This window comes from Equus asinus, chromosome 21, assembly GCF_041296235.1.
Source record: "Equus asinus isolate D_3611 breed Donkey chromosome 21, EquAss-T2T_v2, whole genome shotgun sequence".
Lineage (NCBI taxonomy): Eukaryota > Metazoa > Chordata > Mammalia > Perissodactyla > Equidae > Equus > Equus asinus.
This window is the reverse complement of record NC_091810.1, coordinates 94,872,259-94,900,213: the sequence shown is the minus strand read 5'-3', so window position 1 is coordinate 94,900,213 and position 27,955 is coordinate 94,872,259. Positions and strand designations below refer to the sequence as shown.

Genomic DNA, 27,955 nt, shown 5'->3' with positions numbered 1-27,955 from the left:
CAGCTGAGTCTGAGCTAGGAGCTTCTCCTGAGTTCCCTTCAAGAACTTACTCTCCTCTCTCATCTTGAGCTACGATGTTCTCCCTTCTGGTTTTCTATCAACCTAAGGCCATTTATTTTCTTCCTTTTAAGGTCGTCTTCAATATTACTTGTCTACTGATGACGCCTGTCTTGTCTTCTAGGGCTATTTTTCTTGGTTGGTTCGTTTTTAAGTGTTCGTTATTTCAGCAAGACATGGAAAAGAAGGGAAGGAGGGTTGTGAGCTCGGCTGCCATCTTGACCTGGACTTCCTATTATCTGGGAACCTCTCTTTTCTAGATCAGGTTCTTAATTTCTCCTCATAAATCTTCCTAAGAAGATGCCTCTTTTATATTTCGAAGCGTTCTCTGGTGAATTTGGTGAGAGTGTTTTTAAGAAGATCTATCCTAAAAAGTCATAAAAATGCAACTGATATTGATTCAACTTCTATTTTTAATTGCCCTGTTACTATTCTAGTTGCAAATGGGGCAAACTGGAGGAGGCAGATGCCTGTGGAGAAGCACAGGTTTTGGAGCCGAGCAGGTCCGGGTTCCGTCTGCGTGGGCCGCGCATGACTCGAGCTTCCCTGGACCCTCAGTTTCCTGGCCTGTAGAAAGGGAATACTGTCACCTGCCTTGAGGGGCTTTTGTAAAGATAAAGGAAATGATGGGAGTAAAGCAACTACTGTGTACCTACTACCACATAGTCAGTTCTCAGTAAACATTCCCTTTGTTATCGTCCTTGGTCGTCTGCCATCTTCACACAGAATTTTGGAAACCATCTTTAGAGCTGGTTTAAGGAAAGCAGAGAGACCTAGATGAATAGCATACTGACCGTGTTAACTGTTGAATTGGAAACAGCAAGCATTAAGTGTTGTCTAGGAACTGCTCTGTCATGTTCCCTTCCTCCTGGTCCCTGTCACACGTCTCTCTGGGAGCCTGGATAGACAGCGCTCTCTCAGAGACTTCACAGATGGCTTCGGCAGATAGTTCTTCGCGTGTTACAGGACACGGTCGTTCCAGAATTAGAGCACCCCACTGCCGCAGTGTGCCAGGGAACGAAGCATCCAAAAGGGGAGGTGGAGACGGCAGAGAACTGAGAAGCGTGAAAAAGTGACAATCCTGAAATTGACTACATTATTTGGAAAACTTTTGTTTGATGATTTTAGAAGATCCAGCAAATTATTACCAAAATATTGAAATTCAAAGCAGCAAAGGAACTTGAAAAGCACTAGTTATTGCTCTCTTGTTGCCCGTGACAGTCATCTTCACTGGTAGAAGTCAGTAAGTTCCTGCCTTCCCATCGTGTTGATGATAACTCAACTCGTTAAACCACTTATAGAAAGAATCCCGACTGTTTAGATACAGTGCATTCAACTTCAGCCCTGGAGAAAGAGTTTGGATTGTGTTTAACCTATTTAAAATGAACAATATGTTCTCGTTAGATTCAAGTAAATGTTTAAACACACACACCATCACTGCCACCACCACCGCCACCACCATCACACATGCGCAGACAGAGTGGTAGTAATTTACTCCCTGAGGGAAATAATACAGGATTGGGAGCCCCTGGGATTCAGAAAGGAGTATTTTCCAGAGAACAGATATGATGTAAACACACTGGGCCTGAATATACTGAGGAGATATGAACGGAAGAAAATATTTCAAAGAAAACAGAAATCCGGATCTGGTATGTATATTTGTTAATTGACTGTTAAATGTACTATATTTCGAGGAACTGCTAACAACTATATAGGGGTCCTCAAATCTAACATTTTGTCTAAATTTCAGGAGTATCTTTCCCAGTTTTTATTCAAGAATTCCGATATCAGTACAAACAGAAGAAAGCTGGCTTCGAGAATTGTCTAGCAAAAGGCAGCAGAGTGAGTGCTTCGCTCCCTTAGCTCCTGCTGGGAGGTGGGGTTGCTCAGTGGAAAGCGCACGGTGGGTGGCCGGGGGGCTCGGTTGGAGGCCCAGCCCCACACCAGCCAAGGCTGTGACGACTGGGCAAGGGCCTTCACCTTCCTGAGCCTCAGTTGCTTCCTCTGTTGGCAATTATAGTACTTCCATCCTCGGATTGTTATGAAGGTCAAAGCGAGATGAAATATTTAAACTCCTTGGCGCTTGATCTTTAATAAATGGTAGCATTTATGTTCACGTCAAGAAATAATCTACCATTATGTTTTGATACATTATCTTTATTTTTTATTATAGAAGTAATATATGTATGCTGTTTTTCAAATGTCAAAACATTAAGAAACATATAGTGTAAACATTAAAATTTTAACTAATCCCAGCATATTCCTCAGAAGTAATCATTATGAATAGCCTTTCCTTTCAACTTTGACCTTTTTTGTGTGTTGTATCACTTCTCCATCAGGTGGTCGCTGAGAACCTCTCATAGGCCAAGCTCTGTTCTAAGAAACAGCAAACAAAACAGACAAAACGCTCGTCTCAGTGATCTTCTGTGGAATGGAGGGAGGTGGAGGTGATGGGGAGTAAATGGCACACAAAATAAGTCAATATGTAATACACCTGGTGATGTGCGTGCTCGGGACAAAAAGCGGGGAAAGAGACGGAAAATGCTGGGCGGAGCGGGTGTGAGCTACGCAGGTCTCTGGGAAGTCTTCACGGGGAGGCTGGGCTGTCTGAGCAGAGACCTGCAGGAGGCAGAGAGCGAGCCACGATGGTCTCTGGGGGAAGAGTGTCCCACGCACGGCGCACAGCAAGAGCCTCCTTCTAGAACAAGGAGGCGGCTAGTGTGGCTGCACTGGAGTAAGTGAGGAGGTGCATCCTGGGGGATGAGGTCAAAGAGTCAGTGAGGACCAGATCTCTTTCAATGGGAATGAAGTGGGAAGTCACTGGAAGGTTTGCCCAGAGGAGTGACAAAATCCAACATAAAAGTGAACCAGAGATTAAAAAGATGCTAATTAATCTGTTGAGTCAGTGTAATTCCGATGGGTTTTTTCGATGGAATTGACAAATTGAATCTTTGGTCTTGCTTTGCAGTGTTAAAAGATAAACTGAGGCATTTGCAAATTTTTAAGAGTTTATTCGAGTGAACACGGTTTGGAATCAGGCAGCACCAGAAAGGAAGTGGTTGGGGCGCTCCACCGACGAGAACTAGGGCAGTGGTTTTGGTAGAATAGACGCAGGAGCCCAGCAAGGAAATTATTTGATTGGCTATGGCTTCAGCGCTTGCTTCATTTGGGAAAGGCTCGACAGCTGTTTGTGACGGCCGCTCCTCTTCTGGCCCCGAGGCGTCTGCAGGAATGGACGCCAGCCTGGGCTTCGCTTTGCTCTTCAGGCCTCCGAGCACTGGAGGCACCTCGTCTGTGACAGCAGGAACCTAGCAAACTTGTCCATTGTCTTCAGGTCTTCTTTTATAGTGTTTTTTTTTTCATATAGGACTCATCTGCAGCTCTTATTAGTTTATTCCTGGGTATTTTATAGTCTTTTCTTGACGTAAAAATTGGGATCTTTTTTTCCTGTTATATTTTCTAATTGGTTATTGTCAGTGTGTAGGAAAACTATTGATTTCTATGCATTAATCTTGTATCAGAACCCCTTGCTGACTTTCTAATTAATTCTAATAGTTTGCCAGTTGCAAGTCTGCTGGACAATCACATTTCCAGTGAATAATGGCAGTTTTCTCTCTCCTTTAGTGATTTTCCTTAGCAGCATATCATGGATGTCTTTCCATGTCAGGAGAGATCGGTCTAATTCTTTGAGACGACTCTGTAGTATTACATGCAGTCACTGTCACTCAAGTAATAACCTGATGCCTAGATATTGCAGGGTTGGTGGGTTGGCTTGGTTTTGTGTTTTGAGCTCTTCTCTGTAACAAACAATGCCTTAATGAAAATCTTTGTGCATTCATCTTTTTATACTTGTGCTAGCGTTTCTGTTGGACACAATGCCTCCAACGTATTTAAAATGTTTTCAGATAGTCCACGTGGGAAGAGCGTCATCTTCTGAAGCCTCCCTCTTTCTCCTACAGCAGTCCTTGCTGCTGCGGGCTGTGCTGGGGAAATGGGGCAGCCCCTCCCTTCGGCTCTGCCCCGTTGCCTGTTTCTCTGATTGGTTTTTCATCATTCCAGTCTTACTCACTGAAATCTTCTAGACATTTACTCAGAGTTGCTGGTGTGTTGACGGCCGCCTTGCCCATTTCCAGCGTGGCCCTGGAATAGTCCCGGTGGTTTAGGTCACTGTCTTGAAATGGAACCCCCGCACCCTTGCACCTGAACACTCTTTTCCAGAATGACAGACACCAGGTGGAAAGAATAGTACTTTAAAAAAGCAGAAAACAAAAGGGTCTGCAAACCGTGGTTTGATCAGGTAGAAGATGCGTGCGTGCCGTGTTCCAGGAGCGGGAAGGAACACGGAAAGATTTTAAATGTGATACATCAGTGGCATTTCCTCTCTTGGTTCCTTATTGTTGATAAAATGTCGTTTGGGAAAGGCAAAACATGAAAAGATAAAACCAACACTGTAAGGGTACTTATTTTTCCAAGAGGCATATTTTCTTTTATATTAAACTTCTTTCCTACTTTGTCAGGATTGATGACAAACGTACACCCTTTTCACAGGGAAGAAACTGCCCTCTGTGATGAGGGAGCCTGAACCTGAAAACCCACCTGCTCAGATAAGAGGTAAATAGGTGTTTGGAGGCCTCCTCTCTGCTACCAAAGGCAGCCCGCCCGCCCCAGGGACCCGCCTGCACTTGGCCGGGCCACCCCCTGAGAATGTGTGCAAGGAGGTGGTGAGAAGGGGGGTTTCAGGGCATTTAAACAGCGTGTGCGCACACGTGTGTGTGTGTGTGTGTGAGAGAGAGAGAGAGAGAGAGAAAGACGGGCTAGGATCTCTCAACTAGAGAAAATGCAATACTCTGCACGAAGTTTTTCACTTTCCCTCTAAATCTATCCTTTTCTCTTCAGGAAAATGGGTAATTAATCCAGAAGAGCCAAATCTAAATATTTTATGTGAGCTGGAGGTAAGAAATGTTTATCAGTTCAGGAAGACCCTGTGCTCATAGTAAAAAAAAAAAAAAAAATCACTTGTTCAATCTTCAATTTTCTCTTTCTCTCTCTTTTTCAAATTTAGTTTGAGGAAGACTTTATAAGACTGTTCGAGCCTTCTCTGAGAACACTGCCCAGCATCGGGCCTCCGTCCATTCTGGCATTCAAACGGGAGACTTCCAATTTAGACATTAAGTTCAAGGTGATTTTAATTCATATATTTTTTAACTTTTACTGTAATAAATGATGTGAAAAGCCACAGGATGATTTGTACAAAAGACAGTGAACATACTGAAAAAAGAAAAAAAAACAAGCAAAGAGCTCATTACTTGGAAGAGTGCTGAGGTGGCTGTGTGAGGCCCCTGGGGCTGCTGTAACGAGGCACCGCAGACTGAGAGCTTAAGATGACAGAAACCTGGTGTCTCGGGGTTCTGGAGGCTGGAAGCCCCAAATCAAGGTGTCAGCAAGCCCACCTGCAGGGCGCGTCCTCCCGCTCCTCCTGGCCTGGTCCTGGTCCTCGATCCTGGGCTTGCAGCTGCATCACTCCAGTCTCTGCCTCAGGTGTGCCAGCATTCTCTGTGCCTCTGCATCCAAATGTCCCTGTACTCCAAAGACACCAGCCATACGGGATTAGGGCCCACCCCAACTGACCTCATGGGAACGTGATTACGTCTGCAGAGACCCTGTTTCTAAAGAAGGCCACATTCACAAGCACCAGGGTTAGGACTTAAACATTTATTTTTGGGGGACCCAACTTACCCCATAACAGCGGCCATAAAGCCTGGAAGCCTAGGTGAACGTTTGCCGTGTCTGATCGGGTTAAGTTACCAATTAATGCCTGTGCCGGATGGGCAAGGGAAAGGTCACCTTAGGGCTTGCAGCAGGATGGCACATCCCTGCGGCCCGGAGTGGCGGGGGAATGCCTGGGGTGTGATGATTTCCACTCTTGGACAGCACGGCCGTGGGGGGTGCTGCCCACTCCCCTGGTCAGGACCCCCGGATTGCTTCCTCTAAAGGCGCAGCCTCTCCCCTGAAAATGAGACGCCGGCCGAGGGAGGAGGCGTGACACACGGTGTGCGGCGTGCTGAGCTGGTCAGCATTCATTGCCATTTTCTGCCGCACGTGGAACTCTGCAGTTCTAACGTGGGCCACCCCGTAAACACATCGTGTAATGTAATACAAGTCGACACTGACGGTTTATGTTCGCCCGGGGTTCTAAACTTTACGGCCACCTCATAGACTCTTCAGGCTGAAGGGCTTTCTTTATTCAAACACACCACCTTCCTTTTTCTGAACCACAAAGGCTTCTGTCCAGGGCCGTTTCTTGAGCTTTCTTCCCCTGACACCCAGAGATGGGCCTGAACATGGGGAAGGCCTTGTGGCCTTTCTTCCGGGGAATGGTCCCTGCACTGGCAGGGCTGGGTCCTCCTGCACCGCATCTTGGGCAGATCCTTCGGGTCCCCTGAGATGAGGCCTCACACTAGAATAGTTCAGGGGCTGGCCAGCCCTCCTCTCCAGCCACACCCTCTTCAGGGACAGATTCCACCCCACTCAGGGTCTTTTGAAGCATCTCCACCTTGCTTCACACCCCGCCCCCCGCCCACCATCCACCAGGGAAGGGCTGAAGACACCATGGGCTGAGGAGTTCATTACTAAGACCCTCGTATGGAACAGGGGGGAGACAGGCTGGCGTTGCCGAGCCCGCTTTCTGCCGTGCCCCGTCGTTTGGTAGCCATCCTAGATCCCTCACCACCGTCTCTCCATGGCAAGGCTTTCCTCCCCAAGTGTCCTGCTTCCTGTGCTAGGCACTACTGACCGTCATGTGTTTCAAGGGCCTAAAGATGTTGCACGTTACTCTGGGGTGGTGAGTGCCTGGCTGCACTGGCCACCTCAGTCGCTCTTTGTCCCCACAGTGGCCAATTTGCCAGTCCCAGAGGATGGGCTCCATGGCAAACAGGTGCCCTGGTAGCATTCATGACCTGCAAGTCATGTGCCATCTGGGTCTTTCCCTGGAGGCCTGTGCCGAGGCCTGGCCGCTCGCCAGCCCAGGGGCCTTTGCAGTCACAGCCACGCCTCCTGTCACAACGTGGTCCTAGCACATCAACCCCGCACGGAGTCGCCCAAGCCCCCAGCTCCCGGTCTCCCTCTTGTTTCTCCTGCTCTCCCCACACCCCACCTGAGTTGCCTTCACAGCAAGACAGGAGAACTCAGAGCCCCAACCTGGGCTTCCCCTTGAGAAAGGACTCCACCTTCCTTTAGAAGTTGGTCATTGTAAATGGTGGCCTACATAGAAACTTGAGACCTTTTCTTACCTGCCACTTCTTAGAGAGTTTATGTACTCAAACCCCTTAGACCATTTGCATAGTGTCTAGTGTGTGTGATCCTTTCTCTTGCATCTGGTTACACACTGTGCATCCCCCCATCCCACAAGGAACTCTAGGGTCAACAGTAAAGTCATTTCTGCAACTTTCTCCTTGCACTGAGGAGGCACCCCAAGGACTCACGCAGCTCCTGAAGGGCTCAGCTGTGTCCTGTGAACTGTACCCACAGAGACCCTCAAAACACCACCCCAGCCCCCTCGGGCCTCCCCAGCCCTTGGATAGCTGGGATATCTCATTCCTGGAGTCTACAGGTCTTGCTGGCGTGGTGCCTTTCCACAGAGGCTCTCAGCCCCCCAAAATTCCCCACCAGCTATTGGGGAGCCCCCTGGGGGTCTGAAGGAGTTCTCAAGCAGGTTTGCCCAACCCCCACCCCCAGCCCCCACCGTCCTGCTGGACGCTTGCTGGCCCTGCCAGAGCCCGGCTCCTGCCGCTCAGAGGCTCTGGGCCTCCTTGCGGGCACGCCTTCACTGTCTGCCCCTCTCTGAAGGAAGAAGACGAAGAGCTGTCGCCCAAGTGTGAATTCTGTGGGAGCGATCTAAGAACCTTTCTTTCCAATGTGGACGTCTCCGCCGACTACAGTGGCTCTGAGTGGACAGAACGTGTAAGTTCCTGAGCAGGCTTACTGAGGAAAGAGTGTCATTTTTAACCGCTGCTTTTAAACATAGCCAGTATTTCTCCCTGCATCTTTCCCATGCGTTGCCATTCTGAAAAGAGTTGTGCTAGCCGTGGGGGAAATGCAGATCACAACAACAGCGAGACACCACTTCGCACCCCCTGTCACAAAGACAAATGACGACAAGTGTCGGCAAGGACCTAGAGACCCTGGAACCCTCATCACTACTGAAGGAGAAGACAAAAAAGTGTGGGCGCTCTGGAAAACAGCCTGGCGGGTCCTCAAAAAGCTACCCCAGCAGTTCCCTCGCAGGTGTATGCCTAAGAGAATTGAAAACTATGTCCACACAAAAACTTGTACACAAACGTTCATAGCAGCCAAAAAGTGAAAACGACCCCAAATGTCCCTCAGCTGATGAACAGGTACATAAATGTGGTGTATCCACACAATGGGATATGATCCAGCCATAAAAAGAAATGAAATACTGACACATGCTACAACATAGAGGAACCTTGAAAACATTATGCTCAGTGCAAGAAGCCAGTCGCAAAGTGCCACATGTTGTAGGATCCTGCTTATAGGAACTGTCAGAATAGGCAAATCTATAGAGACAGAAAATAGGTTAGGCGCTGCCAGGGGCTGGGCAAGAGGGGGATAAGGAGCAACTGTTAATGGGTACAGGTTTCATGTTCTGAAATTGACTGTGGTGATGGTTGCATAACTCTGCGGATATGCTAAAAACCATTGAACTGTACACTTGAAATGGGAGAATCATATGGTATGTGAATTATGTCTCAATAAAGCTGTTACCAAAAAAATTATGATAGGTTGTTATCCAGACCCCGTTAGCCGCTTTTGGTTTTTTTTCTTCAGTTACCTTCACCTGGGACTGATGAGATGAAAAGAACCTCCCTGTTTTTCAGGCCTCCTGTTGCGATTACTTCCAAAACCTGCTGGACTACATCTATGAGGAAAAACAAAACATCCCAAGCTCTGAAGCCGAGTTGATCTGCATCAACCCTCATGCAGCCCATGGCAGTGAGACGGACAGACTCAAAGCAAAGGAGAAAGCCCTGCGGAGGTAACTGGCGCCTTCGGCCCTGAGACTCAGAGGGCCCCCTGCAGCAGAGAGCCTTTTGTGAAATGAGCCTTGTTTTCTCAAAATGTATCATTTTGAACATTTGTTCCCAGTGAAGAAATAAAAATTGGCCAAAGCCAACCTATTACAATTCCTGGTGGATGTTATGAGATTCGGAAACTCAGTGAATACACTGATTTAAAGTATAAATTTACCGGGGCCAGCCCAGTGGCGTAGTGGTTAGGTTTGCACTCTCTACTTCGGCGGCCCGGGGTTCGCAGGTTCGGATCCTGGGCACTGACCTACACATCGCTCATCAAACCATGCTGTGGCGGCATCCCATATGCAAAATAGAGGAAGACTGGCACAGATGTTAGCTCAGGGCCAATCTTCCTCACAAAAAAATAAATAAGTGAAGTGTAAATTTACCAATCCAAAATTCCCAGGGCAATTCAGAATTCCTAAATCAGAAAAATTTGTCCGCTAAACAGAGCAGCAACCCAGGCACACTTCTTCCATGACTGATTCACAGGTCCTAACAGATGCAAATAACAAGGGATGGCATTTAAATAGTTAAAATTTATAGTATGCTGTTTTAAGCTTCAAACACATTTCAGATTTATGTATCCTACTTTTTAATTTTGTAGAAAACAGGAGCGACAAATGGCCAAACATCTTTCAATAATAGCAACTCAACAGCCGAATGTCCCTGAAGACGGTAAGTTCATCAGCACTGATGTGATAGATCGGTTGTACATCAGAAAGCTCCTATGTTTGACCAAGATCTCAAATTGGCATATTTTAAAAATAATATTTAAAATTTTCATTTCAGTCAATGCATCAGTCAAAGTGGCTCAGAAAATCCGGTGTTTCAGTAATCTGGCTTTTGAAGTTTTTAGTCTTCAGCTCATTATTGTTATTGATTGAAATAAACACCAGCGTCTAGAGAGCACTTTCCAGATGGCTGCCAAGAGTTTTGAGTTCATTGTCTTGTCTCACTAAACACACATTCCGTTTTGTTTCCAAGCTGGAATGTGGAAAATCTGTCAAAAATGAATCAGATGCCTTTCTTCACCTATAGGTTCCATCGGCTGGCTGGCCAGTCTAGCTATGGTACTGGTACAACTGAGGGAGCATGGATTTTAGAATCAGAAGTTCCAGATTTCTACCCTTGGTTTTCTCCTTTATAGGTTGTCTGATTTGGGGTAAATTGCTTGCACTTCCTGAACACTGGGCTCCTCCTCTACCACTCAGAGCTACTGAAAAAATGCAGAGGGAAGATACATTTATACATATTTTTCTCAAACTAAATCCTAGTATCAAGTTCCTTGATATTCAACTGTTTCCTACTAAACATAAGGCCAGAAAACTCCACTTAATGAAAATCATCATTTTTCTTCTAACAAAGGAATGTTCTCATATTTTAACAAAAGAAGGCCTTCACTTTAAGGAAGATCCTCATTTTTCTCCCATTAAAAAAATGTCTGATGAATCAATGCGTTTGTAATAGGGTTTGAAATTTCATTTTAGAAGAGAGGTTTTGGAAAATTTAAAACATATATTTACTTTCCTGTGATTCTTTTCCCATTAGATCCAAAGCACTTAAAAACAATTTCTTATCAACTTTCCGCGGATATTCCAGAAAAAAAGCCAAGTGATGACAGACTATTTGATTTCCAACTAGACCAAAAAGACGTATCCATTGTTTGTTGTGATTCCAGGATAGCGTGTGGAAAGGTAAGGAGCTTGTCATTTTTTCAATTGCTACTCTTTAAAGATGAGTTTTACCTAAAATTATAAAAGCTGTCATAATGAGTATAACAGTTTTGCTACAGGACACATTTAACCATTTGTCAAAAAGAATGGGTACAGACTTGGCCTTTTAACTTCTACTGGACTTTCTAACAATGCTGTACATACGTTTTATGGGGGGCTATTTTGGTTAAAGCCTTTTTACTTTACAATGGGATAATTGTACATTAAGGAACATTTGGGACTCTTGGAAAACTAAAAAGAAGGAGAGAAAATCACCAAAAGTCTAAAGCACTTCCCCAGAATTACTACTAATATTTCAATATTTTCTAGATCTGCACTACCCAATATGGTAGCAACTACTACACATGGCTATCTAAATATAAAATAATTAAAATTAAATAAAATTTAAAATGTAATTCTTTAGTTACACTCACCACATTTCAAGTGCTAAATAGCTGTGTGTGACTAATGGTCACCATCTTGCAGTACAGATATAGAACATTTTTATGGTCACTAAAAGTTCTGTCAGCACTGTTCTGGTCTTTTTTTATGCATGTGTTTTTGTTAACACACTTCTAGTTATATTATATATGTAATTTTTATCTTTCTTAACTTAATTATAAAAATATTTTCTATGATATTATATAGCTTACATTAACATCATTTTAATATCTATGTGCTTTTTCATTTGGTTTGTTTAACCGTTCCCCTTTTATTGGACATACAGGTTATTAACAATTTTTTTGTTAATACCAAATAATATTGCTTTGAGTATCTTTATGTATAAATTTATTTTTATATAAGTATAGCTTCTCAGAATAGATTCTTAGAAATTAACTTACTGAGACCAGGCTTGTTTCTCTTGGTGATACAGAATTTAAGGGGTGGCAGTGAACTGAGGTGCCTGATGAAATAAAATCCAAACCGTGTCTAGAGGAAGGTCACTCATCTAGCCCTCAGATTACTCCTACAAATTATCTTTCAAGTTCAATTCCAGCACATGGTGAAAAATAATCAAGAACACAAGGAAACTCAGACACAACTGAAAACCAAGAGGAATGATATCCAATAAGACCTGCAAAGACTTTGAAAATTGAAGTAATCTAACTATGTTTATGAAAATAAAAGATCAGCTTGAAGATATATGGAGGGAACAGAAAATTATAAAGTGATATAACAGGTGTTAAAAGAAAAAAAATGAACTTATAGAGGTGAAAAGAAAACAACTGAAATTAAAAACTTAGAAGATGAGAGTTAAATGCAAATTAGACCAACTAAAGAGAGAACTAATGACTTGGAAGAAATGTAAAAAAAAATTATCAAAATTCACCATGGGGGCAGAAAAAGGTTAGGAATATAGAAGAGAGTGTATGAAATGGGGAGTCTAAAATGTATTTACTCAAAACCCCAGAAGGAGAGAAGAAGGATAATCAGGCAGAGGCAATATCTGAAGAGATAATGGATAGTAATTTCCTAGAACAGATATGAGAGACCAATCCACAGATTGAAGAATCTGTGAATCCACTGAATCCCAAGCAGGGTGAATTAAAAAGGAAAAAACCCTAAACATATCATAATCAAACTGCAGAACACCAAAGACAAAAAGAAAATCTCAAAAGCAGCAGAGAACGGAAGGTTCCATTTACACTTAAAGGAGAAGAATTAGACCATCCGATGACCTCCCAACAGCAACAATGGAAGCCAGGAGGTGGTGGAATGTCTTCCTTGTGCTGAAAGAAAATAGTCAATCTAGAAATCTACGCCCACTTAAAATATCTTTCAAGAAAATGTGCCCCAAAAAGACATTGTCTGGCAAAAACAAAGAGAGTTTATCAACAGTAGCCCCTCACTAAAGGAAATTTTAAAGACTGTGGTTTATGTAGTTGGACAGTCTGAGATTCTAGAAAGGTGAAGAGCAAAGAAAGTGGTATATGGTATATATGGAGTAAACTAAAAGTTGGCTGATAAAACAATAATAATTATAATAATAATGGCCCATGGGGTTTCAAAAAGCAGTCTAGAACAAAATTGTATGACAGAATAGTACAGAATGGGAAGGAGGCTAAATGCCATTGCTGTTTTCTAAAGTCCTTGGTTTGGAAAAAGGGCAAATACATAGCTTAACTTCAGACTTTGATAAATTAAGTTTGCTTGCTGAAACTTCTAGGGTAGCCAGAAAAATAACAGGAGCAGAGAATATAACTTCCAAGCTAGTAAAGATAGAGCAAAAAATAGAACAACATTTTAAATACCCCCCCCACAAAAGACAGGAAAGGATAAAGGAAAAGAAAAACATATAAGAGGGGACAAATGGAAAACATCAAGGAATGTCAGTAACTATATTAAGTGTAAACAGACTAAATACACCAGTTAATAAAGACTATTGGACAATTTTTTTTTAAAAGAAAAAATTCCGTGGCCGGCTCCGTGGCCGAGTGGTTAAGTTCGCGTGCTCCGCTGCGGCGGCTCAGGGTTCGGATCCTGGGCGCAGACATGGCACCGCTCGTCAGGCCACGTTGAGGCGGCGTCCCACATCCCACAACTAGAAGGACATGAAACTAGGATATACAACTGTGTACAGGGGGGGTCTGGGGAGATAAAGCAGAAAAAAAAAAAAAAAAGATTGGCAACAGTTGTTAGCCCAGGTGCCAATCCTTAAAAAGAAAAAAAAAGAAGAAGAAAAAATTCCAACCATATACTGTTTACAAGAGACATGTCTAAAATATAAGGATTCAAAAAGATTAAATGTAAATAAATAAAAATGATATATCCTGAAAATTCTAAAGAGCAGCACTGGAAAAAAAGAGGACCACTTTACAGAGATAAAGGTTAACCCACCAGGAAGATAGAACATTACAGAATTTTTCCATATTAACATAGCCTCAAAATACATAAAGCAAAATTTCACCAAAGTAAAAGGAAAATATTTAAAATCCATAATCATAATGGGATACTTTAGCCTACCTTTCTCAATAACTAGAAGGATTATTAGACCAAAAAGAAAGCAATAATACAATAGAATATTTGAACATCACATTGAACAAATTTGACCTAATAATGGTCCTGGAGCGGAACATTAAATATTTTAAAGATGACGTTCTTCCCAAATTGATCTATAGATCCAATGCAATTGTAATTAAAATTAAGATTGTATATTTGTGTTTGTTGGGGGAAGGGAGGTCCTGACAAGTCGATTCTAAAATTTACGTGGAAATATAAAGAATGTAAATTGCCCAGATGCTCTCAAAGAAGACAACGGGGTGGAGGGGATCATGTCCTACCAGACATTAAGATCTTTTACAAACTGTAGTAATTAAGACAGTGTAAAGTTGAGGCGGGGATAAACAAAGAAATCCATGACACAGAATAGAGGCCAGACTCAGACTCATGCATACAGAAACAGCTGACTTATGACAGCAGTGGCGCTGCACAGTAATGGAGAAAGGGAAATCTTTTCAACACAGCGTGCTGGGATAATAGGGTATCTATATTTTTTTTTTAATGAAATTGGAACCACTATCTCCTTGTATGTAAAAATCAGTTCCAAGTGGATTAAAGACCTAAACGTGAACTGCAAAACTACAAAGATTTCTTTGATCTAGGAGAATAGCTTTATTATCTCAGGTTAGGGAAAGATTTACTAACCAACAAAAAAAAAGCAGTATCGGGGCCAGCCCTGTGGCCGAGTGGTGAGGTTCCCGCTCTCCTCTTCGGCGGCCCAGGGTTTCACAGGTTCGGATCCTGGGCGCGGACATGGCACTACTCATCAGGCCATGCTGAGGCAGCATCCCACACACCACAACTAGAAGGACCCACAACTAAAAATATACAAATATGTACCAGGGAGCTTTGGGGAGAAAAAGGAAAAAGTAAAATCTTTAAAAAAAAAAAAACAGTATCCATAAAGGATTTGATAAATTAAAATTAAAACTGTGAAAGACAAACCAAGAAAGGAGAAATATTTGCAGCACATATGACATGCAAAGGTCTTGTATCCTAAATGTATAAAGAATTTTTATAGATCAGCATAAAAAAAATTGTACCTAAGGGGCCAGCCTGGTGGCATAGTCGTCAAGTTTGTGTGATCTGCTGTGGCGGCCCAGAGTTTGCGGGTTTGGATCCCGGGTGTGGACCTAGCACCGCTCATCAAGCCGTGCTGTGGCAGCGTCCCACATAAAACAGAGGAAGACTGGCACGGACGTTAGTTCAGCGACAATCTTCCTCAAGCAAAAAGAGGAGGATTGGCAACAGATGTTAGCTCAAGGCCAATCTTCCTCACACACACATACACACACAAGAAAGTCTACCTAATAGAAAAATGGGCCAAAAAAACTTGGACACTTCTCAAAGGAGACAATTCAAATGGTCAATAAACACATGAAAAGATGCTCAACCTCATTAGTAACCTGGGAAAGAAAAAGTAAAACCACATGTAGAGATCAGTACGTACCTACCATATCGGCAAAAAAAAAAAAAAAAAAAAATGTAAAGTCTGCTGGAGCTGAGCGTTGGAAAGGATCAGAGCAACAGTCACTGCTACGCCTCCAGTGGGATGTAAATTGGTACAACAGCTTGGAAATCATTTGGCATCATCTAGTAAAGTGGGAGACAGGCATCTCTTGGAATGCAGCAGTTCCACCTCTGGGTATAATATCGAGAGGAACTGGGTACCAGCATACGTGCATAAGAATGTTCACAGTATCATTTTTTATAATAGCCCCTAACTGGAAAGCACCCAAATATCCATTCACAATAGAATGGTTAAAGGAATAGTGATAAATTCCTACAATGGACTACTATAAGCAAATGAAAGTTATTGGACTACAACCACGCACTGGGACGTGTGTGGATCTTACAAATACAAATAGGGTATTTCCGTTCTCCTGGGGCTGGTTTTTATCTTCTTTTGTTTTTATAATAATATGTGTATAAACTAAAAATAAATAAATTTTTTAAAAAACCCTTCAAACAGACATGTAATGTCAGATTTCTTCTGGAAAGTTTTTATCAAGTTATCTGCAGGGGTTAGCGACCATCATTAACGATTCCTAAGGATTGTTCCCTGTCGCTGAAGCAAGGCCCCAGATTTAAATTAGGAGCTGGTTTGTCTCACTGTCTAGCAAGCAAAGGATGTGTGTTGTCCTTAGTGTGTTGCATCCAAAATAGTTAGTGTCCTTTTATGTTCTGTGGTGTGTAGATCGTGAGGAATGAGCTTTTAGAGAAGAATTACAAACATGGGAGCAAGTTTCTGACTTCGTTTCCAGATGGGACAACGCAGATATTGTATCCTTTCTTTCAACAAGTTATTCCTGTCAGGGTTATTTCTTCACAAAAAGATAAAGGAAAAATACATGGGAAAACATAAAGAAAAAATAGATATTACCTGCAAACCCTACCACCCAGAGAAAAGCTGTTAACACCTTTCATGTATCTTTCCTTCCTTTTTTTCTATGAGCAAGTATATATATATATATATAACTTTTTAAAAATCAATTCTTCAACTAGTTATTCATATTTTTTAACTTTCCCACTTTACATGATAACGTTATACAATAAATATATATTATATATGTATATATATTGTATGTATCTTGTATATAACATGCAATAAGTATAGAGATATTTGCGGATGGAATTATTTTCTTAATTTCATTTTCAGAATGTTCGCTGCTAGTGTATAGAAATACAATTTATTTTCATATATTGACCTTATCGCCTACGACTCTTCTGAGCTCTTTTGTTAGTTCTAGAATGTTGTTTTGTGGCCTCCTTGGGATTTTCTATGTACAAGAGCTTGTCATCTGCAAAAAGAGAGAGTTTTACTTGTTCCCTTTCCAGTCTGGATGACTTTCATTTCTTTTTCTTTCACAAAATTTCCCTGCCTAGACCCTCCAGTGCAATGTTGCAGAGAAGTGGGGAGAGTGGACGTTTTGTTTCGTTCCTCATCTTCGAGGGGAAACCTTCAGTCTCTCCTCGTTAAGAATGATGTCAGCTGTGGGTTTTTCCCAGACACTTTATCAGGCTGAGAGTGTTCCTTCTATTGCTAGTTCTTTGAGTCATTTATCATGAAAAAGTATTGGATCTTGTCAAGTGCTTTTTCTGTGTCTGTTGAGATGATCAGGTGTTTTGCTCTTTATTCTATCAATATTATTATTTATTTTTTTAGGAAGATTAGCCCTGAGCTAACATCCACCACCAATCCCCCTCTTTTTGCTGAGGAACACTGGTCCTGAGCTAACATCTGTGCCCATCTTCCCTTACTTTATATGTGGAATGCAGCCACACATCATGGCTTGACAAGCAGTGCATAGGTCCGCACCCAGGATCTGAACCGGCGAACCCCGGGCCACCAAAGCGGAACGTGCGACCTTAACCACTGCGCCACCAGGCTGGCCCCACAATATAATATATTTCATGAATTGATTTTCAGATGTTAAACTGACCTTGTATTTCTGGGATAAACTCCACTTTGCCATGGAACATAATCCTTTTTATATGTTGCTAGATTCCATTTGCTAGTATTTTGTTAAGGATTTTTGTGTCTCATGAATATATTTTGATCCACACAAAAAACATAAAATACTCATAATATCAGTACCTCCCGTTTTCAGAATACTTTATAGTTTCAGAGGACTCTCTCATAAATTAAATTTATTCCCAGAGTAGTCAAGGACCATTAGAACAACTCAAATGACCTTATCTGACCTCAGCTATCCATCTGGAAACCTGGCCATCATTCGAGTGCCCAACAAGACAAATGGTTTCACTTGTATAGTCCAAGAAGACATGCCCACTAACCCCGCGATCCTGGCAGTGCTGGATTCTTCTGGCAGAAGTTCCTGCTATCATCCCAATGGAAATGTCTGGTAGGCCTCAAGGTTTCTCCTGCTGCCATTTTGTTTTTCGGGTTTTGCGAAATTTTATTTTTCCTTTTATTTTTCTCCAACTTTATTGAGATATAATTGACATATGACATTGTGTAAGTTGAAGGTGTACAATGAGTTGATTTGATACACTTGTATATTGAAAATGATCACCACCATAGCTGTCGCTAACACCTGCATCATGTCACACCATTACCATCTCTTTTTTGTGTTGAGAACAGTTAAGGTCTACTCTCTTAGCAACTTTCAAGTACATAACATAGATTATTAACCAAAATCACTATGCTGTACATTCGATCCCCAGAGCTTATTCATCTTATAACTGGAAGCTTTATTTTTCCTTTTAAGTGATAAAAATGGCTTTAAGAAGATTTATTTAAGTTAGTGGTTTTTAGATGGTAATGTTCAACTCAGAGAAATTTGTGATTTATGCTATTCCATATGCTTCTCAGTGGGAAAATCTCAGGCAACCCTACAAAACAAAGCTCATCATATTCTTTCTGTAAACAGCAAGAAAATATAAACTATACAATTTCAATGTTAGAAAAAAGATCTTTCAATAAATTGCATGGTCCCCCTGGGAGTTTGGGGTCTGAGCCTGGGGTCTCTGTAGAGCCCGTGCCCTGAGCGTGTTATTCCGCCTTGTCTGTGGAAGCGATTTGCGGCGGCCGCTGCTGCACTGCGTGGTTGTCGTTTGAGATGTACTCCTAACGGGTGAGCTTCCTGGAGCCACAACCAACAACAATGACAGACACACAAAATCCCTAGAGAGCTCAGGATCCTAAGCCCACTTTGATCTACCCACCCCTACCCTCTGTGACTTTGTATTATTTCACTTAGCCTGCGAAAGGGCGATTTGGGTTCTAACTTCAAATACAATGTAAACTTTTGGGGCTTTTCAGAAAGAGATATTCACTCCCTTTAAATTATTTACAGGTAGAACAATCTCATCTGGAGAAACTCTGGCAATAACCGACAAAGTGTAGTCACTCTGCCAGTACTGGAGAGAGTTAGCACATAGGGAGCTATCTGTGTTTTTTAGACCAAAGCAGTAGTCAAATCTTTACCCCCATGGATATTGGAGAATTTCTCCTAATGCCTCAGGGTTCAATGGCAATTGTGTATTACATTTGATGGGGCACTACATTGTCACCAGATGCTCATCGGCTTCTAGAACTTTCCCTTTGCCAGTGAAGCCCCCTGACCTGCCAGCTGAACTCCTGGGCCCTCTGAGACGACTCCTTGATACGCTCATGGCCCCTTCTGGCTGCCTCTTGTCTAGCGAGCCCGTCTCCCCCCCTGGACTGAAGTTCCCTGAAGGCTCACCCTGAATCTTTGCCACTACATGGCATGTCTCTGTACGTGGTATACACTCAAAGAATGCTTATTAAATAAACCATTTATCTAAGTAATTTTAGCCAAATGTTATTGTCACCCACGTGTCAAGATAAAACTAACTTTCCCTCTCCCCATTTACGATAGGATAATCCCCTCAATTTCTCATTTGTCCTTGTGCTATTAGTTTACTGCCACTAACACTGGGAAATAGAGGTCAGTCATCTTACTTTGGGGGTCTCATGGCCCATGCATCCAGCTTTAAAGAAACACTTCACTATCAAACTAAGGCAACTGTCTATGTACCTGGAACTGTTCCTATTCTCTGTCCTCAAGAAAGAGATGGAGATCCAAGCTGGAAAAGGATGAGAGAGCAGGAGAAGGAGATAACTGAGTGGAATGGCAGTCATTGCTGCCCCTGGATCTCAGACCATGCACAGCTGAATGGTGTGCAACGTAGCAAAATGTGGCCTTGGCAATGCTCAGAGACTGAGCACGCCGGGTGGTCTAAGCTCCACCTTCTGCTCCGTCGCAGAGCTCTTCTCCACCCGTGACCTCAGAGCTGCCCCCGAGCCTCTCCTCACACACCCAGCCCTGACAAGAGGCCTCCTAGAAGGAGTCCTGGAGCCCGGTTGCTGGGTGCTGTTAGAAACCAGCCCTCTTATCCTGAGGCCAGGTCGGCCTCCCCCAGAATTTACACCTGCTGGTCATCGTTTTGACACGAGGCCAGTCCAAGCCCTGGTCTTCTCCCCTCTTTAGGGGATAGCCTGCTCTCCTGTGTTTCTTCTTGTCCACACTAAACCTCCCCGGCTTCCTCGGCATCCTTCTCAGCACATAATTTTCCGGACTCCTTTATTACCTGGTTCCATCCCTTGGACCCATGTTGGTTTATCAACAGGTCTTGAATTGCACCCAGTACCTCAAATTAGTAGAGAATTCAGTCACAGTGTTTTTACTCCTAAGACTTCCTGAGGTTTTCCACCATCCGCACGCTGTTGGCCAGCCTAAACAGTGAGTGGCGGGGCCAGTTTCAAGGTTGACTTGTAATGTTACTGTTGATGGTTTCCAATTTCGTTTCTGCCCAGGGTGTACATCAATATCTTGGGAGGTCAATATTCGGATCAAGCTGGCAACAGAGTGAGGGCTTGGAACTGGTCCAGTGCTGTCGCTTCCTCCCACTTCGTCTCATTTAAACCCGTCTTTCTGGCTCTGAACCACTATGTCGGCGTTCGCATCTTAGAACAAGACAAGGTTTCCATCACTTTTCTAGCGATGGGCCAACAGGCAAGAATCAGCGTCGGCACCAAAGTGAAGGTAGGTGCGTCTTGCCTTAAGCAACTTAAAGCATTTAGAATAATAAGAGTAACATAACGTCTGTTAGTGTTATTACCGGTCGATTATATTTGTGTGTAAGCTACCGTCCACAAAGAATTTTGGAGTCCAAGGAAAAAACAAACCCATAGTGCATTTCATATATAGTTGAGGCAGCCCTATGAATTGTTTCTTCTTCCTCAGATATTCCTGTTAGTTCAGTCCTGGATCCGGGTCACATTCTCTGAGTGTTTACTCGGTGGCTGAGGAGTGCTGCTTTGGGGGTTTGGCTGCAGGATTTTGTATTGCGTTTGTTTTCTCCATGCCACAGTAGAAAGCCCTGGGTTCTAAGCATGTTGAAGACCAAGCATACGTCTAACCATGTTCAAGACCAAGCATACAGGTCCAGCCCGGTGGCACAGTGGTTAAGTTTGCGCACTCTGCTTCGGCGGTGCAGGATTTGCAGGTTCAGATCCCAGGGACAGACATACACACAACTTATCAAGCCGTGCTGTGGTAGGCGTCCCACATATAAATAGAGGAAGATGGGCACAGATGTTAGCTCAGGGCTAATCTTCCTCAAAAAAAAGACCAAGCATAAGCCCCATCTTCTTGGAGACACTTCTTGGACCTCAGAGCCCTCGGCCCAGTTTCTCCGGGCTGTCTGTGTACTCCCCCCTCTCTGTGCTTGCTGAAGCCTGTGGCCTTCCTTGCCCTCATGGCTGCCTCCCCTACTGGAGGGTGAGCCCCTGCGGCCAGAGCCTCTGACTCCTGCCCGCCAGGACGCGGCCCAGAGCGCACTCTGCGTGACGGCGGCCCTGCACGATGGTTAAGAGCACGGGCTTCAGCTCACAGAGAGGTAGCTCGGCCCCTCAGCCCTGCCACTCAGCTCAACGGTGAACTTGACTTCCCCCGTCTATGAAATGGGGCTCAGGATGCCCACCATGGGGACTGCTGTGACGATGCAGTGAGAATGTACAGTGCTTAGCATGGCGCTCAAGCCGACTGAGCACTCAGGACAGGACGGCTCAGTGTGGACGCAGAGTCTGTCAACTAGACCTCGGTAGAGCTGAAATACAGAGAGATGCAGAGAGAGATAAACAGAGATCTGTGTGTCCCCATAGAGCACACAGACAGCATATCTAGTGTGTGGCTTTGAACAAGCCCCTTCAACTCTGAGGACCTTCATTTCATCATCACTATTATCATTATTTATCTTCTCCCAAAAGCCCCCCAGTACATAGTTGTATCTTTTTTAGCTGTGGGTCCTTCTAGTTGGGGCATGTGGGATGCCGCCTCAGCGTGGCCTGATGAGCGGTGCCGTGTCCACGCCCAGGATCCGAACGATCGAAAACCTGGGCCACGGAAGTGGAGTGCACGAACTTAACCACTCGGCCATGGGGCCGGCTCCACATCAATTATTAAAGAAAGAGACCGCTCCAAAGTTGAAGGTGTCTTCACCTTCTAAAAAGTCTATACTTTCAGTAAGAGGAAATCTGACCTCCATATGCAGCATGGGCAGGAATGTCTCATAAACGCCAAACAAAAGGGAGACTGCGGGTTTGGCCACGGGCGTGAGGGTCCGCCATGTGCCCCACTCTGGTTGAGCTGCTTTCCGCCAGTCCGGCCACTGCAGTCAGCTGGTTAGGCTCCAGACAAGCTTCTTTGTCAGTTAGAAATATGCAAGATAGCCTCCTTTGGATACATTACACTCACGATAAATGCATTCTTAGCAAAAATGCAAAAAATGCTCTCTCCACCCTTCCCTCCTTAGAAATGAATTCTAATCAGAAAAAGAGCATTTTGATGCAAAAGAAAGAATTTGTTAAGTTTTTACCTTTCTCATTGTCCTTGTCCTCATGATCACCCTTTGAGTTTTTTAAAACTAAAAAGTGACATGTGATCACATTGTCATATTTGAAGATTCAAATCATATAGAAAAATAAAGAGTAAAACAATGAGATTCCACCTTCAATTCTGCCCCCTCTCCAAAGGAAATCACCACCCAAAATTTATTGTGTATTTCTCTTTTCTTTGTTTTCATAAATTATTCACATACATCTTTCTTTTTCTTTTTCTTTTTCTTTTTTTTGGTGAGGAAGATTGGCCCTGAGCTAACATCTGTTGCCAGTCTTCCTCTTTTTGCTTGAGAAAGATTGTCACTGAGCTAACATCCATGCCAGGCCTCCTCTATTTTGTATGTGGGATGCCACCACAGTGGAGTGCACGAACTTAACCACTATGCAACCTGGCCAGCCCCCACATACATCTTTTTCAATAAAAATTGGATTATACTGTATTAATTGTACTGTTAGTAGGGTTCTATTTGTTTTTGTTTTCTACTTAACAAGTACTAAAGGTTTTTCCATTTATACATTTCCAAGCATATTTGTCCACTTTTTTTTTTTTTTTTGCTTAGGAAGATTAGCCCTGAGCTAACATCTGTGCCAGTCTTCCTCCACCTTACATGTGGGTCACCGCCACATCATGGCTGATGAGTGCTGTAGGTCTGCCCCCAGGATCCAAACCCGCAAACCTGGGCCACCAAAGCGGAGTACACTGAACTTAACCACTATGCCATGGGGCCAGCCCCTGTCTACTTTATTTTTAATTGCTACCCAGTATTTCCAATGTCCCATAGCTAATTCATGCTGAATCCAGTGGCCTCTCGGCAGTCCTGGACCAGCTGCTCACTGCCTCCTCCTGGCAGCATTGCTTCCGTGCTCCCAGGACACTGCTCTCCCCCAATTTTCCTTGCACCTCGGGGCTGTTCCTTCTCGTTTTTCTCTGCAGGTTCCCTTCACTTCCCTTCTCCTCCCCGTGGAGGGGCCCAGGCTTCCTTGGGCTCCTCTCATCTGTCTACACTCACTTCCAGGTGACCTCCCCGAGCCTCTGGTTCTTAAGCACTGTCCACATGCTGGTCACCTTTGTCTGCTCTCCCGGTGGGTCCTCCATGTACTCGACTTGTAAACCTCGGGTCCAACCCCACATCTCCATCTGGGTGTCTAAGAGGGCTTTAAAAACTTAACAGAGCAAAATCAGATCTGCGAGCTGGCACCACCCTCAGTCTTCTCCATCCCAGAGAACAGCAGCTGCCTCCTTTCAGGTGCTCAGGCCCACAGCTTTGGAGTGGTCATCCTCCCGTCTATCACGACCCCACATCTATTATCTGCAGTGCTGCCAACTCTGCCTCCAGTGTATCGCCAGACTCTGACACTCCTCACATCCTCCAAGCCTGTCAGCCTTGTCTGCCTCCTGTGCCTGCTCCCTCGCTCGTTTACACGAGCCTCCTAATGACTCTCCCTGCTTCTGCTCTTCCCTACGTCTATTCCAACACAATAGTTGGAGTGATACTTGAAAACATAAGTCTGGTCAAAACCACCCAGTGACTTCCAGTCTTACTCAGCGTAGAAGCCACGGTCCCATCCTGTGAAAACGGCAGCTCCATCCCCCCTCGGCCCTGGCCCTCGAGGGCCTTTGGCCTATGCCACAGGTTTTGATATGTAGCGTTCTGGTTTCCTCTCACCTCTAAACAGGTTATGATTTCTATTTTGATTTCTTCTACTCAGTAGTTACTGAATTTTCAAATAGGTAAAAAATGTACTATCCTTTTCTTGTTAATTTCTAAATGGTCATGGAGTACAGCTTGCATTTTTTCCTTGCTGCTTAAAATGTATTGATAGTTTCTTTGTGGTTGATTATATAATTTTTATGACTGTTCCGTGTATATTTGACCCCCCCAAAAGTATATTATTGTCTATGGTTAATTGTTCTGTTCACACTTCTCTCTATATCCTTTTTATAGTGGTGGTTTATTCCTGAGAAATGTGTGAATGTTGCCCAATAAGATTGTGGATTTGTCTGTTTTTCCTACTGTTTCTATCGGTTTTGCTTTCTGTGTCTCGAAGCTCTGTGGTTAGGAAGCTAAAGAGGTCAGCGGTCTCCCTGTGAGCGGCTCCTTCCACGCCCGTGCCGGCTCCATCTCCTGCCTCCCTGACTGGCTCTTCAGCTGTGCCCATGATGTGACTCAGTGTATCACTGAGGGTTTTGGGTTTTGACAAAAAAATTAACATTATCAATTATGCATTATTCCAAATTTCTTTATTAATGGTCTTTGCTATTCCATCTGCTGTTAAATTGCTGCACCTGCTTTCTTGTAAAAGTTAGCATTTGCTAGGTACATTTTTTTATCCTTTCATTTTCAACCTTTTTACGTAATTTTGAGTTAGATGTGTCTCTTGCAAACAGCCTACCACTGGGTTCTGTTGCTTTCCTCAACCTCACAGATTCAATCTTTTAATACGTTATATTTTAATGGTTACTGTCAAACTGGTAACATATCTTTTTCGCTATATGCATAGAATTAACTTCCAAGTCTTCTAGTTATTTCTTTCCCTCGACAACAATAATTCTTTCAAATCCCTCAGAGAATGTTAACTATATTTTCTCAAGTCTTCCTCTGGCTGCCCATTCTGTTTCTGTGAGTGTTAGTGTCTCTGAGAGAGAACTCCAGGGCCTTTCTTCCAGGGCCTCAAATTCCCCCGGATATTTGGCGATTCTTGGCTGTGTGTTCACTTTTGTACTGAGAATCCCCGTTTTCCCGTGTGTTCTGCTCACTGACGTTGGTCTCGGATAACTGTGGAGAAGTGGCTGTGCTGGTGAGGGGAGGTGGCCAGCCCAGGGCCAGGCTTCCAGCCAGCCTGTGGGCAGCGGGCTCACAGAGGGCGGCCAGGGGCCCTCCCACCGGGTCCTGCTAATACTCACCTCGGTGCCCTGCTGCTTCTCATTGCCCTTGACTGTGAGCTCAGAATGGGTGTGTTTGGGGTTTAGTGGTTTCATTTGGTCATTTCTCTACACGGATATAGCAGTCCCATCTGCTTTCTGATTTTTAGGAGTTCCTTAAGATTGTTCCTGCGGATAAAAATCTTTCCTATTTCCTAGAACCATATTGATTTACTCTCCAAACAAGTTTTCTGTCATTTTTATGGGATTTGGGATTGCAGGGAGGTTAAAAATGAGATCCATTCTTCGTTATCCATCCATCTCATATTCCTCCCCCCTTCCTCCCTCCCGATGGGAGGAGGGATGAAAGTGCAGAAGGATGCCGTGAGTTGCAGCTAGGTGGTCCCTCTGCTTGCGCAAGTAGTTCAGCTTGCCTTCCACCGGCCCACTGAGGCTAAGCGCCCCTCCGAGGCTGGTCCGGAGGCCGGTCCTGAGGCCGCAGACTGGAAACACCTCAGGCAGGACTGGCCTGACAGATCTAGCCGCTTTCCTGCGGCTGCAAGGAGACATCAGCCTGAATCCCCAAAGGCTGCGAGGAAGCGGGGAGCAGAGGCCGAGGAACGGCCGTGGAGAGGTTCATGTGGAATGGCCTCCCGGAGGCGGGCACGTTTCAGGAGAAGGAAAGGAGCCGTAGGCATCCTGGGTCCTTCCCGAAAACCCAGCTCAGGTTCCCCTCTCTGAGGAAGGCTGCCCCCTCGGTGCCCTCCCAGCCTCCGGCCAGCACGCGCCACGCCTCCCCGACGGGCCTTCCCCAGGGCAGGGGCGGCGTTTGCAGCATCTTTGCGTGCCCTCAGGATGTGCGGGTTCAGTTACTTAAGGAAACTATACGCGTTTGAAAGTAGCCAAATTCTGTTCGGGCTGGGCTGCTCTGGTTTCTCGGGTCTCCTCAGCATTTCGGCTCGTTCCCCGTTCAGGTTAGAGTAACACCACTGCCCGTTTGTAGATAGATAGACTCGAGAGGGAACCTGCCCCGAATCCGGCCGCCACTCGCAGCTCCCGCCTCCCCGGGGCCGCGGGCACCGTTTCCTCTCCCGGACCCTGAGCTTCCTCTCTCTCTGTCTTTGCTGGAAAGCTCCAGAACCCGGAGGAGATCCCGGTGCTCCGGTACCTGAACCAGGACGACCTGCTCCTGCTGGCCAGTCTCATCAAGATCCGGCGCCTGTTCCATAAGCTGGAGGGCTGCGCGCTCTTCCCCTCCAGCCAGGCGTGGGACAGGCTGCAGCAGCCTGCCTACCTCTCTTGCCTTGCTGTGAGACTCCTCGCCCTCTGCCACAACTCCGGCATGAGGCAGGACACCATAACCACCATAGCAGCTATAATAAACGAGAAGATTTAGCCAAGCACCGCGGCGCTTCCGTTTTTTCTTTTTTTGAGAGGGGATGTGGGAGACTTCAAGAAAAGCGGATGGAACGACTAGGAAACATCAAGAAATATGCTGCTATAAACTTAAAGCACGTCCTGAGTTTGGTGGGAGAACTAAACCGCGCGCCCCCGGGACCCCGCGAGCGAGCACAGCGGCCGAGCGCCCAGGGCCCGCGCCCCCTCGGGACGGAGGCGGCCGGGGAGCCAGCGCGGGGGTGGCGGCCCGGCGGACCGCCGGCTGCCCGAATCCGGGGTGAAGGGAGAGAGGGGCCGTGGAGACGGGGGCTGCGGCCTCACAGCAGGGCGGGCGCGACGAGCGGCGCCGTCACCCACCCGTCCAGCCCCGCTGCCGTCCTGGAGGCGGCGGCCGGCGCCTCGCCGCGGAGGCACAGGGGGAGCCGCAGAGCCCTGTGGCCCACCGGGCCTATCCCCTTCCGAGGGAGGGGGGTGTCGCTGAGTCTGCAGACGGCCCAGGCCAGCATCTTCTGCTCGGGGATAAAGGCAGAGCAGAGGGTGGAGGCGGGACCTCAGAAGGCGCTTGCAGCGCCCGCCCGCTGCCGCTCTTGGTCCCCCGACGAGAGGAAGGCCTGCAGACTGAGGGGCCGTTCCCGACGGCGAATTCCAAGTCGGGCGCTAATGCGCAACAAGAGGGAATAAGCCGCCCCACCGTGCCCCACCCGCCTGGAGCGCTCACACCGCTTCCTCCCGCGGGGCCGCGAGGAGGGGCCGGGCGGGCGAGGAGGGGGCCGCGGGGGCGCGGGGCGGCTCCTGGGCTGGGGGCCTGGGTCCTGCTCTTCACCCACTCTCCACCCTGCTCGGTTTGGTTTTGGTGCCTTCAATTAGCTTGCTTTTTAGGAACCGTGTTAACGCTGAGGATTCAGTTTGGTTCCTTTTTCATTCCCACTCTTACTAATCTCCACTGCAATCTTTGTGAAAGAGAGGCTGCTGGGCTCATGTCTTGATCAACGCTAAATGTCTTTTTATTTTTGCCTTTGGCTCTTCCGCTTCACCAAGTGAACTAAGACATGGTATATTCACGTAGTGGAATTCCATACAGCCGTGAAGATAAACTGGAATACCTGAGTCAACACGAACCACCCTTAAAAACATTTTCACCTCGAATGAAAAAGTCAAGAGGGCAGAAGACAACGTTCAGTATCATTCTATCTATATCGAGTTTCAAAACAGGCAGGGCCATCCGCGTGTCACTTAGGCGGCCGTGGCCTCCGGGGCTGGGCCCCGCGCCAGGCATGGGGAGACGGCCAGGGGCTCCGACTGTTTCTCAAGCGAGGTGCTAAGTTCACGGGACTTCATTAATTGCTCTTCATCTATTTTAAATATCCAAACTTGTTCTTTTCTCCTTTTTTTAAAAGACGAGCCAGAAGCAGGCGAGCAAATATAGGAAAGACCCTTCACTTGG

At 45.2% G+C, this 27,955-nt stretch overlaps 1 protein-coding gene across 1 annotated transcript in view; it reads left to right on the top strand.

Moving 5' to 3' along the window:
* ERICH6 (glutamate rich 6) overlaps nucleotides 1-26,647 on the top strand; it is a 29,969-nt gene extending 3,322 nt beyond the window's left edge. The window contains exons 3-14 of the mRNA XM_044755450.2: nucleotides 1,808-1,899; nucleotides 4,606-4,668; nucleotides 4,954-5,009; nucleotides 5,120-5,236; nucleotides 7,903-8,016; nucleotides 8,952-9,109; nucleotides 9,754-9,824; nucleotides 10,698-10,843; nucleotides 16,059-16,144; nucleotides 17,572-17,727; nucleotides 20,166-20,394; nucleotides 26,246-26,647. Coding sequence (XP_044611385.2) covers nucleotides 1,808-1,899; nucleotides 4,606-4,668; nucleotides 4,954-5,009; nucleotides 5,120-5,236; nucleotides 7,903-8,016; nucleotides 8,952-9,109; nucleotides 9,754-9,824; nucleotides 10,698-10,843; nucleotides 16,059-16,144; nucleotides 17,572-17,727; nucleotides 20,166-20,394; nucleotides 26,246-26,509 — 1,552 coding nt within the window. The 3' untranslated portion in view covers nucleotides 26,510-26,647. The remainder of the gene's footprint in view (nucleotides 1-1,807; nucleotides 1,900-4,605; nucleotides 4,669-4,953; nucleotides 5,010-5,119; nucleotides 5,237-7,902; nucleotides 8,017-8,951; nucleotides 9,110-9,753; nucleotides 9,825-10,697; nucleotides 10,844-16,058; nucleotides 16,145-17,571; nucleotides 17,728-20,165; nucleotides 20,395-26,245) is intronic.
* The last annotated feature ends 1,308 nt before the right edge of the window (nucleotides 26,648-27,955 follow it).